Below are 12,500 nucleotides of genomic sequence, written 5' to 3' on the forward strand. Positions count from 1 at the left end.
CACACCAACACACACATCCAAAATTTTAAGAGAACCTTACTTTCGGGGGAAAAAAAACTAAACACAGTCTCACTTTCAGAAACCAAGTCCATTTTCATAATTATAGGGAGATTCTTAAAAGGAATAAGTACGGGGGATGTTGGCTAACTGGGTTATCCCTACACAAAAGACACAACGAAACAAAGCCTTCTGCTCTAATCTTGCTCTCATAGGACCCCACGTGCAGTCAGCGAGTGTTACCAAGCATTCTCGTGCAGACATGAGTCACATGATTTCAACCTGACCAATGAGAGAGGTCCAATAGTCTTTTCAATCTTATTGGCTCATGATTGGTAAATGTCACCAATCAGGTCTCAGACCAAGATGCGCAGCACGAGCTTGATAGTAAGGGACAGTTGGTGTCAGTCTTGCCAGGTTGAAGGCAGAGGTTTCACTACAAGGACACCAGTGGCAGAGGCAATGCGCGCAGACTGTGAATGAAGCAGCGAATTTGGAGGAGGCAGGCGTTTCTGATCTCAAACAACACCAGGTACAGGCTGATTGTCTGCTGTCTTCCAAGCTTATTTTGCTTCCAGTGGACCCCCACTGTTCTGTTTGTCAAAACAGCTTTGGAGTGGGGCTTTGCTACTGGTCCTTGTTCCTACTGGTTGACTGATGAGGATCCCAAGCCATGATTCTGAGCTACCTAGGACTCTGTTGATCACTCTTTTGTCCAAAGAGTCTGTTCTAGCTGAGAAAACCAACTCCCAAAACCATGGACTGCCCAAGATTGACTACTGTCTTGTTCTCTGTCCTCAGCGGCATGTTTTAGGTTCCCTCAAAATTTATATTTTGAGTCTATCATGCCAAAAATAGCCAAGTCATCTCCATTTACAGTTGTTTGCTAAAAAATAATTAAATTTGATTGTTGGAGCTCTTCATATGTTTTATTTTCACCTTTCATGTTACATTTGTCCTTCTGTTCTTCAGTAATGAACAACTGAACTTGAGTATGAATATAGCCGTTTTCATGTTATGTTGAACTTGCTGGAAAATTTCAAGAACTTTTAATAAGGATTCTATATCTAAGTACATAGACTGTTGGTTTATATTTTTGTTTATTTTATATTTAGTGTTATTTTGTACTATTTATTCAGTTACCTCCATCTGTATTTATCTGTCTTGCCACGCACACACTTATAAATGTCCAAGAAATACTATTGCATGAAAGTCAGTGTATTATTACAACATGTGGAATCAAGGGAGGAAAGCTTAGATCATGAGGTCTTGTAGTAGGCTCCTGTTGGCTATGTAGAACATGTTGGAAAGTGCCTCTTTCCTTCCCTTATATTGAATAGTTGGACAAATACTAGTGTTAATTCTTTTGGAAAGTCAGCTAGAATCCATATGTAAATGCGTTCATACCAGTCCTTTATTTTCTTGATATTTCTTCAGCGAAAGTCTTCTATACAATATGTTTTGATCATTTTCAGCCTTGTTCATTTCTTACAAGACCCTCTCCTATCTTCTGATATCACCTAATATTACAGTGTTATACTATTAAAAAGAAAAATAAAAATAAGTAATTAAGACCTATAAAATGTCCTCACAATAGAACAATGAGTCCAAAAATCTATCATGTTTCTTTTGACTTGATTTCGTGCTTGTCAATGATTCAGGTCATGGTTCTTATTAGGAGGAGTGGTTAAGGTCACCCAGTGAGAATCCACTGGATGAAACTGTTTCTTCTTTACCATCAGAAAACAAATGCCGATGTTTTCCTGTTTGGAGATGGAACCCTGTTTTGCCTTCCCATATTCAGTGACAGAGCCCCCCCATCTGACTTAAACCTTGTATGCTTGTGTGTATTGCTGCAATCTCTGTCAGTTCATGAGCTCATCAGTTTCCTTGTTTTCTTGGAATCTACTCTTACCTCTGGACCTGAGTATCTTTCTTCAGTCTCTTCTGCCTATCTCCCTAAAATCTGAGGGGAGGTTTTTATAAAGCCTTCAAATTGAGACTGAGTATTATAAATCCTCATACGTCCTCTACATTGCTGCGAGTCTCAGGGTTGGATACTGCTCAGGCAAGAATGCAGTTCACTGCTGTGCGCTGTTTGAGACTTTGATCTTCTTGTGTAGCAGTCCATCATGAAGAGTCATTCTGTTCACTGTGTTCTTGCTGCAGAATAATAGTATGTTTTCCCATAGTGCATGACCTATCCACTCAGTTCTTGTCCACGTAAGCAGTGTCAGTAATGCTGTTCATCTCCTGAAGGAGCCTTAAGTCCAATCAGAAAGTGGATGGTTACTGCCATAGTTACTCCCATTGTACTTATGTCAGTATTGCAACAGTTCATTGTGCAAGTTGGTCACTGTAGTCCTCAGGTTTGTAGCTAGGTGATGTTGATGATTATCTTTCCTCTCAGTAGAATGCAAGAGTATATTTCTGTATCATACATGTTAGTCAGTAGTGGAGAGGCTTCTAGCGGTTGAAGCACAGCTCAGCTGCTCAATGCTGGCTGAGATTCATGAAAATAACAGTAGTGTGGGATGATAGGAATAATCTTGGCAGTATATGTGAGCAATGTCATTTGCATGAGGCCCATTTCCTGCTATGAAAACAATAGAACCCAATCATGTCACTGGAAGCAAACATTTACCTTGCAATTTTTTCAAAGAATATTGAACTATGTTTATTACTAATCTGCATAGGTTTATATATGCTATCTTCTGATTTCTGAGAGGTTACACATGTTTATAAATTTATCATTTGTTCCAGTTTTACAATTCATGAGATCATAGGTTTTCAAAACACTTTCAATGAAGGATCAGATCACCAGGGTCATGAGGGACACCTTGGACATCAGCGCCTCAAAATCAATTGACTGATACTCATAGGATCTCAGAGAGATCATGGAGCTTGTCAGGGGTGGTCTTACCTAGGTCCTCTGCATGTATGTTGTATCTGAATATGTTGATGTTACTGTGGAATTAAGAAGGATGTGTGGGGAACAGGGGAATTGGTTGCTGATACTTTTGCCTACTTATACAACTACTTTCTAACTTCGTGTTTTCTGAGTTTAGCCTTGATACAATGGCATGTACACAGATTTATAGAAGTACATTATGCTCTGTATGGTTGGTGTCCCTGGGAGGTCTGCCATTTTCTGAGGGAAGAATCAGGGAGGGTAAATGTGTGGAAGAGGCAGGAGAGCCTGGGCCAGGGGAGGCAGAAAACTCTAGTTATAGTATAATACATGAGAGAAGAATGAAAAGTTCACTTGACGGTGAAATACTACAAAGACCAAAGTAATAAGACACCTGAAGAATTTTAATAAGAAATGTGTTAACATTATTGACTCCTAAATATCCTTTTTGTTTTATCTCCACGTAGAGAATAGAGAAACCTTGGGACATGGGCTTCATTTTTATAATATCAGGAAACATTATATTTGTAATACATGCACTCTAAGTAAAATTGTCAAATCTTAAGAGAAGACAAGAAGTCCATAATAATGAAAATTGAATAATCATGTATGAATTCATCAAAATTATGGAAAGTGTAAAAATTCAAAATTCAAAACCAGTTGCAAGTGTACAAATACTTTAAATTATATTAATGAAACCATCGATTTGTGAAAAATGTTTTAGCAAATGACTTTTTATGAATACAAGTGACCAATTTTCATTAAATTGATGATAAGCATGATATCATTATATTCACCAAACTATCTGAAAGTAAAATATACAATGTCGGAACAGGAAAAATAGGTAAATTTGATGTCATAGACTGCTAAAGGATTACTTTAGGATCTGGTAATGTAAAAATTTTTCTTAGAAATGGCATTGCATTTTCTCAGCCCAGGACAGCATCTGCAAATTGTGCATCATTCCTTTTATTCCTTTGATTTACTTACTTCTTCAGGAATGTTTATTCTACCTTACGATTTGTACTCTATAATTTCACTAAGCTTGTTTTCGAAGTCACGATGATTCGATGAATTCCTTTGTTTAAGTTGTAGAGAACTTAACTTTGGAAAAAGAAGCAAAATTTTTCTCCAAAAGTGATAAAGAAATGTTGTGGTTTGTATTAAATTTTTTATTAAACATTTTTATTACTTTATAATTAACATAAATTAAAATATGTCTGCATTCTCCCCTCCTCCCACTCTCTTTTACAAACTCTCCCCTCCAGTCCAAAGAGAGGACAGGGTACCTTGCCCTGTGGGAAGTCCAAGGCCCTCGGTCCTACCTCCAGACTTAGGAAGGTATGCATCCAAAAAGAATAAGATCCTAAAAAGCTAGTACATGAAGAAGAGAGATATCCCAGTGCCATTATCATTGGCTTCTCAGTCTGCCTCAATTGTCAGCTACTTTCAGAGGTTTCCAGATTGATCCCATGCTCATTCAGTCCAGTCCAGGTGGATTTGTTGAGCACCCATTAGCTCAGTTACACTGTCTTTTGTAATGCTTAAAGAATAGAGAGAATATCATCTCCTTACCAAAATAAAACCCCTTGTTAGCTGCCAGAAAAAGTCTTCCAAATGATTCTTTAGAAATAGTCATATACACTATGACAGCACCATAGCTTGACTAAAGATTTAAACTAGAGTTTCTCCTATTTGATCACTTTTGGTAAGGTTGTGTCTCTTTTGCTTAATGTTTTCACTAATCAAGCAGCTATGCCATTGCAATATTCATTACGTTCTATTTAATTAGATTTAGCTCTCATCTTGGGTACATTTCTCAGAATTTCTTTGGAGTTTAGTTTATTCTTGTTTTCTTTGACCCAGGAGTTCGTTGTAAGTTTCTTTGAATCTGTCACACTTGTCCATGTAGAGGTAGAAAGTGTAGAGGTAAACACTTTCCCCTTTGACTTATTTTTTATTGTTTTGGATCTGATTTCCGTAGTTGGCGTTGGCATGGAAATTATCAAGCACCTGAATAGCGAGATCAGAGAGGAGGAGACCATGCAGCTGGCCCTGAATGAAAGTGCCTATGAAGAGGAGACCATTACGGATCACTACATCATGCTCAATACCCTCGGCAAAGGAGCCTTTGGTGAGGTCAAACTGGCCTGCCATGTTCAAACAAACGTGAAAGTTGCAGTCAAGATTCTCAAGAATGACCAGGGGAGTGACACCTGCAAAGAAACAACAGAAATCGACATTGTGAAAGAGCTGGACCATCCGTACATAATAAAGCTCTTTCACATCATCTACAGCAGAGACCACACCTATATGGTGTTGGAGTTTGCTGCTCATGGCGACCTGGTCACGCACATTGAGCAGGGTGGCCCTCTTCAGCACAAACAGGCCCAACACATCTTCTGCCAGATGGCGTGTGCAGTGTACTACTGCCACGATAATGACATTGCCCACAGGGACATCAAGCTAGACAACATTCTGCTTGATGGCAAAGGAAACATCAAACTGTGTGACTTTGGCCTGGCCATCAGAGTCAGCTCTGGGGAGAAGTGCAAGGGATTCTGTGGCACTGTTGAATATGGTGCTCCAGAGCTATTCGGTGACACGGAGTATGATGCAAGGGCAGCTGACATCTGGAGCATGGCAGTAGTTTTATATGTAATGATGACAGCGAGCTTCCCATTCAAAGCAAAGACCTATCCAGACATGAAGGAGCTGATGCTGAATCCCACATACAAAATTCCATACACACTTGCTCAAAACCTTTTGCTTGTGCACCTCATTGTGCACTTGTTCACTGTGAACCCTGACCAGAGGCCTAGGGTATGTGACATTAGGCAGCACCAGTGGATCAAAGACAGGGAAGACTTTTGGAAACTCCCATCATCCTCAGAGTCATTCTGTAACAAACCAAATTCCAGCATTGTTCAGGCTATGTGGGGTATGGGCTACCATCCCAAAACTATTACCGATTGTCTACATGAGAAAAGGTTCAATAACATCATGGCCACATACCTCATTTTAAACCATGAGTCACCGCAGGACCCGACTACATCTGCCACTAGGTCCTTGCAGGCCTGTGTCTCCGTGTCATCAACAGGTGCTCTGAATTCCCTTCCTCCTAAGAGGAGAGTGAGTGAGACTGCCATTCCCAACTTCACCCTGCTGGGTAAACGTCAGGGGCATGATAAGAAGTGTTCATGCAAGCGAGGGAGCAGAAGCCTGAGCATGCCTGCCTCCTTGTGCTACCTGCTGAAGGAGGACTCCCTTTCACACCCAGTACCCACGTGTGCTCCTGAGGTTACTCCTCTCCTGAGTAGAAGTTTGGCAGTAGGTAGCATGGTTTGCAATGAGTTGCCCTCAAGATACCCATTGTCTGAGAGCATTTCTTCAGCACAGTATTTGTCCTGTGAGGCACCCCAGGAAGTGAGCACCCCGAAGACTAGCTCAGATGCTCAGAGTACATCCTCTGATAAGAAGGACAGGGAGGCACCTCAGTGTATGAGCACTACTGAAACCCATGAAACTCAGAGATCTTCTCAGCAGACAACATCCAAGAAGAACTTAAAAGGTGTCCTTCCTGAAGATGTAAGTGCAGCCTCTGCCAGCGGTCTGTCCAAAGGCTGGAAGAGGGTTAAGAAGAGAATTAGGAATAGTGTGAGATTTCTGTGCTGCTGCCTGCCATTCTCACGAAAAATCCATATTTCTCAGAAGGAAGAGGCACCACTGGAAGGAGAGAGAATTGCAGGTGCACACACACACATCTAAATGGTGTGCCCAAGATGCACATCAGTGTTTATTAATCTACTTCTTTTCTAAGGTCCTTTGTGACCATCATATGATAGTTAGTGTAAGTAAATTAGGAAATTTTTATTTAAAAAGGAATTCTCCATAGCACCACCACCACCATTAAAATGAAATGCTTCAGCCAAAAATGGACAGCTGAGGATGAGAGGCAGAGGCTGCAGAGGCAGCCAGAGCTTGCGTTGACAGAAGGAAGGAAGAATTATAGAGAATCAACGGCTGTGAGTGAAGAAAAATGTAAAGTCCAGGAAAGATTCTGAGAACTGGAGCCACTTGAAAATGGAAGGTCCAGAAGGATATAAGAGTCAAGACTCTGAAGTATATATTTCAAAGTTCATAAGACTGTGCCTTCCAAGTCTGGCGGTAGTGGCACAGGCCTTTAATCCTAGCACTCTGGAGGCAGAGGCAGGCAGACCTCTGTGAGTTCGACACAAGCCTGGTCTACAAGAGCTAGTTCCAAGGCTACCAATAACCCCTGTCTTAAGAAAAAAAACTGAAAAAGAGACTGTGCCTTCCATATGTCACTATCATTTTATATGATGGGGCACTGTAGAGGTTGAGACATATAGTCGGCATCTTCCGTGTGTGAAGGAGATAGCCAATTTGGGAACCAAGCATCAAGTCCAGATGGCACAGTGTCCAGTAACCCAGCAGCACAGTCCAGGACAGGTCATGGTAAGCAATCGTATACACAAGAAAACCATGGTTGACAGGAGGTATGTCCAATGGCTGGCCTTCGAAAGCATCCTTCTCAGGCAAATTTTTCCCCAAATCTGCCCATGAATCAGAATTCCCAATGGGACAGTCTTCATGAATATGCCACAGCACTATCATCTGTCTTTTCCTTCAAGGTCAGGTCCAAGGGAAATATTTTTACACATTGGACAGAGTTGAATCTCCTCCTCCCTTGCCCCCGTCCCTGCTGATGTGTTTGCAGGCTGCCTGTATCCACTTCCCTCTTTCCATGGGAGACACTCCTATTGCATGCTGATTCAGTCTTGCCCCTGGTGAAAGGGCCCTTACTATGGGAGTGCTTGTCAGAACAATATTTCTCTCCTAACAGGAAAGTAACAGCATATAGGAGGAAAATGGATACCACTGTGGGAGAAATACTGGTATGTTGCTCCAGTTTACAAGGTGGGTATTGCTTGGTTTTCTTGGTACACAACAGACACATGACTTAGTCTGCAGTATGGGAACTACATTTTGCTTTGATCTTACATCCGGGGTCAAACTGGAAAGAACCTTGTGTCTATAGATTGAAAATATTCAGCCAGGATCTTCCTGTGAAAGTTGCATTGATGTTGTCATGGACACCCTCCATGCAGATCACTGCTCTCTGCAGTGAAGAGTGGCCACTCAGCAGGGACTGAATGCCAGGGCTTATCTGTGGGTGTCATGGCTGAAGACAGTTTTGAGACCATAAACTTTTGTATTATTGTAAGAGGGATGTTTCTGTGATCTTGTTTATATTGACATGGTCAAAAGAAAAACAAGCACAACACTGCTAAAGCCAGCGATTTCCACTCCAAGGAACATGGTCATTGAGCTCATGATGCAGAGGGGAGAGACAACAGAGACATGGATTCAGATTGATCTTCAGAAAAAGTTTGGTAAACAGCATATCTCTCTTCCTTTCTCTCTGTCCCCTAGCTGTTTTGGAGGAACAGTGTGTGTAAAGGATGAACATCTTCTTGCACCTTTATGGAAGGACATCACTGTACAGATGCTCGAAGCTTCTTCTGTAATCCGCTGAAGAACAATGAGAATGAGGGTGCACACAGCCTTGCCAGGAAAACCAGCTGAGAGTCACAGGCTTCCTTGCTTTTGTCGCCATACCTGTTCTAGATCAGTGGGTGATTACTAAGGCAAGTACTATTCGTGATATACTTTACTGAATCCAGTGCCTGGGAAAGGGAGCCTTGGGTGCTGTGGCCAGGTCAGTGAAACCCAGGACAGACAACTCATTAGAATCCTTGGCTTAAGACTCAGCTGAAGTTATCTACAAAGGCAAATCTCCGTATGAAAAGATGTTTATTTATTTTATTTTGACTTTTGCCTTGGAACTGATGGGGACCTTGATTGTCCCTGATACTAAAGGAAATTGGCTGCCATTAGACTTTTCCCTGAAAGAACAGATGTCACCTGAGCTTCAAACCACCACATCCATCACTTCCTTCCTCTACTGCCTGTCTGTGGGGGGAAGAAAACAGGGGCAGTTGCTACCAACTACTTGTAGCAGGATCTTCACACACATCCACTGCAAACTTCCCACAGGCCTCCTCCTCACCGGGCACAAAGCTGAGTCCTTAGATGCTCTTTTGGACTGAAGCGTTTGGTTGGTACAATGCTTAAAGTACATCCCCTGGCCACTTGACACAGCCATGATAAGTTTTGTACAGGTGGGTCACATGGAGTTCCAGAAGTCAACTCCGAATGTCTTATTGGTTTCCCTTTGTCTCCACTTATCTGCAGGTTCTTTGGGACACGATCTTTTGTGGAAGCTCATTTTCACCAAGTATGTATCCTGTCTAATGTAGACAAGAGGATGTGAGATGAGGTGCAGGGAGCAGATTGCCTATGTTTAGATATGTTGGTGGGAAAATGCTTTTTTTCATTTCTTCCCAGAGTCTGATGCCTGAAAATTTGCATAGCTGCCATCAGAAATCATTCCCTGTCTTCTGATGTTCCTGAAGAGATCCTAGTAAAGTTGGCCTAGGGAAGGTCATATTGAAAGGCAATGAGCATTATACCTGTCGCTTTAGTCCCTGAATTCCAATAAAGAAAACCTGCCATTATCTACCAAGACCACAGGTCTTGTGCTTGTTGTCATGGAACTCTCAGCCAGTTTCCTCACTGATCTACAATATTCCTTCTCTTATAGGAGCCTGGTCACATCCTGAATCGTCACCCAGAGGATTCCTAACCTGAGGACTTGTACACTCAACACTCGTGTCAGTGATGGAAAAGATCATCTCTGAGTTCAAGAACGCTCAGAAGTTCTACACAGCTTTAGGAGGACAGTCTGTGCCAGGCAGTGAGATGGCTCATGTTCCAGCATCCAGCTCCAGAACCTGCTTCAATTCTCATCAAGAGCTGAGGATAACAGAAACTTCCCCATTTGACAGTCTCCCAAAGTAAGAGTTACATTTGAATCTCCACCACACTTTGTTGCTGTGTGCATTTTGACAGAGAAAATGTCACCTCTGCTTCTCTTTCTTCAGAGATGATCCAGGAAACCTACTTGAACCGATAAAGAACGTGTCTTTGCAGAGTCTTGGAAAGCGAATGTGCATCTTTCCATTGCCTCTAGACTGGATTTCTTCAAAGGGCAGTATTCATGGTCCATCGCCCCTGGCACCAGTCACATGAACATGGCGCACTTGATGCTATCCACTTGTCCTGTTCCTCACTGGTGTTGGATAGAGACAATGTAAACACGAACAAATGCTGAAGCACCCAAGCAGATTACCAGCTAGATCTACACTGACTTTCAAAAAGAGCATTTTTTTTGAGAGGAATCCAAAGGAATATGAAGTCTGAGACATCCCTGTTTCTCCACTGTCATCACTGTTGTTAAGCTAACAGATTTCTTCTTGGATAGACTCAGGAAAATGCTTATCCATTATTCAAACACCAAAGGTAACATCCAGCTGGGACTAATACTTACAATGAAGGCAGAGGGCAGGTTCAGTTTCTCCAAACCCTGCACTGCTGGTTCCAGACCTTCACATGAAGCCTAAAAGATCCCCAATGTCGGACAGTGACAAAATTGAGAATAAACCATTGGATTCAAACACACATCCCAGCAACAGCCTTGCCTGCATCATATCAGCTGACTTTTGTCTGAGGCACCCCTGGATATCAAGGCAGAGAAGATGATCTGTCCACAATGATTTGTAAGACAAGGACCCATCAGAAAACTGAACACAATCTCAAATACTGCACCTGACCCTTAATACAAACACTCCAGAATTCATGTATGAGATACAGAAGATCCCTACGTAAGCTTTCAACCTCTTAACGAAGATAGAGCCAGCTCAAAGAAGATATACTGTGGCCACATAACCTTTAATGCCATTAGCCAAGAAAATATAAAACCTGAAGAATTGCTGTAGAGGACTCCTAGACTAGGACTTCTTGAAGAAACCTGAACCCTGCCAAAGCCCAGAAGACAACAAGTCCCTGTTCTAAGACAAGATGGTGGTTCTGTGCTAGGCAGCAGGAAGGAGTGTCCAGGCTGCTGAGCAAATGTGTTCTCCTCACCACTCTTAACACTTGTGATCCAAAAGATTGTTGTATGAAGATATGATAAAGAAGCAGAATGAACACCAATCAACGCTGGGGGCTCACTTAGAGCTCGGACAGAAAACTTTACAATTAACTTTCAAGTATCTCAGCTCAGAAGAAGAGGGATAGAGGGTAGAAAAGCTATAGGACTTGCTTGAGCTGATGAGCCTCCTTCCTGCTGCTGCTGGAGCCCAGAGAGCCTAGCTCTGCACACTCCCCAGCACTGCTCCGCTCTCTATGCTGGATATCAACCCATGCGGATCACACCCTCTTGCTGCCCCACGGTGAATACATGGAGCCAAGCAGTGCTGGACACCCCACTCATCCTGTAGGTGTCAGACCCTGATGGAAATCCGCAGCCCACAAACCGCATGTCCATTTAGATATCAGCAATTTCCTGTCTGTTTTCTCTACCCCCACACTCACATATTGTTTTCCATGTAGGTATCAGGTCAGGACATTCCTTCCCCTGCTACACACTGTTAGGGATAAAGGTCCTACACAAATTTCCCTTCCCAGCTCCTGTGCTGAACATCCTTGGTAGTAATTGGCACTGCATTACATTGCCTGCCCTGACACCATCTCAAATGCATTGGGTGATATTAGAAGCTGCTGGATTCAAGCTCCCAAACAGCCCGAAATAATTCCTTCCTTGTCAAGCCTTGCTTTCCACGACTATGAAGACCTACATTTAATAGATACCAAATCCTAGTAGAACGCCTTCCCCACCCCACCTATAGAGCCTTCTTAGGGCATACTAGCTGGAAAATCTGCCCCATAGTCACTGACTGCCAACTGCTATTTATCAGTCATATTAGATCTGCTACAGCTGGCAGTCTATGTGCAATGGAAGATGGATGAAATATTCTGGAGAGTCTGTTGCTACTTGTGTGGATGAAGTGAACTAAGGGTAGGAGGAGACAAGTAGAACCAGAAACCTTTCTTGTACACATGGTAGTATTCCACAGTTGGCTGTCCATTCAAGGGTGAAACCTAGTTGTTAATTTGAGGTAGATATTGGGGTCCTCATAAGCATTGATAAAATGGCGGTGTATGTTGAGTCACGGGGGCCTCTAGCATGGCCTGATAGATCGCATTTGATGTGGAATGGGGTGGAGTTGACAAGCTAACATACACTGCCAGTTTAACAAAACAAAGGACACCCCTTTCCCACGATCACTAATAGACTTCCAGATATTCGGCCTTTCTAGTCCACTCCTTTCTGCTGTCCCACAAACAGTGAGAGGGTGCAGGCTCTTCTTCACACTGTTATAATGAGAATATCAACTGAGATACAGTGTAGGGTATCAGGCCCTGTTTGACATCCCTCTTTCTATCGATGACACACATGTCCTGCTTGATTCAAACACTCCTGGAACCCTCCTGCAATGACATCCAACACTACAGCCATGCCACCTCACTTGTCCTGCCAGCTCTCAGACTTTTATGGGCAACCCCCACAGCACACGCAGTCACACACACACACACACACACACAC

The 12,500-nt window shown here is 42.6% G+C and overlaps 1 protein-coding gene and 1 long non-coding RNA gene across 2 annotated transcripts; both read left to right on the forward strand.

Moving 5' to 3' along the window:
* Positions 1–383: 383 nt before the first annotated feature.
* On the forward strand, positions 384–6,661 carry LOC148120051 (sperm motility kinase-like; the record flags this gene model as incomplete). The annotated part of the gene is made up of 2 exons (XM_087896277.1): positions 384–529; positions 4,893–6,661. A coding segment is annotated over exon 2 (1,758 nt), but the record flags the coding sequence as incomplete, so codon positions are not given.
* Positions 6,662–6,671: 10 nt separating this feature from the next.
* LOC148120052 (uncharacterized) lies at positions 6,672–8,438 on the forward strand. Its single transcript, XR_015734783.1, has 3 exons — positions 6,672–7,387; positions 7,776–7,827; positions 8,366–8,438. It is a non-coding gene; the product is annotated as an uncharacterized LOC148120052 (long non-coding RNA).
* The last annotated feature ends 4,062 nt before the right edge of the window (positions 8,439–12,500 follow it).

The sequence above is a fragment of the Myodes glareolus genome, chromosome 13 (assembly GCF_982192425.1).
Source record: "Myodes glareolus chromosome 13, mMyoGla1.1, whole genome shotgun sequence".
In the NCBI taxonomy this organism is placed as follows: Eukaryota; Metazoa; Chordata; class Mammalia; order Rodentia; family Cricetidae; genus Myodes; species Myodes glareolus.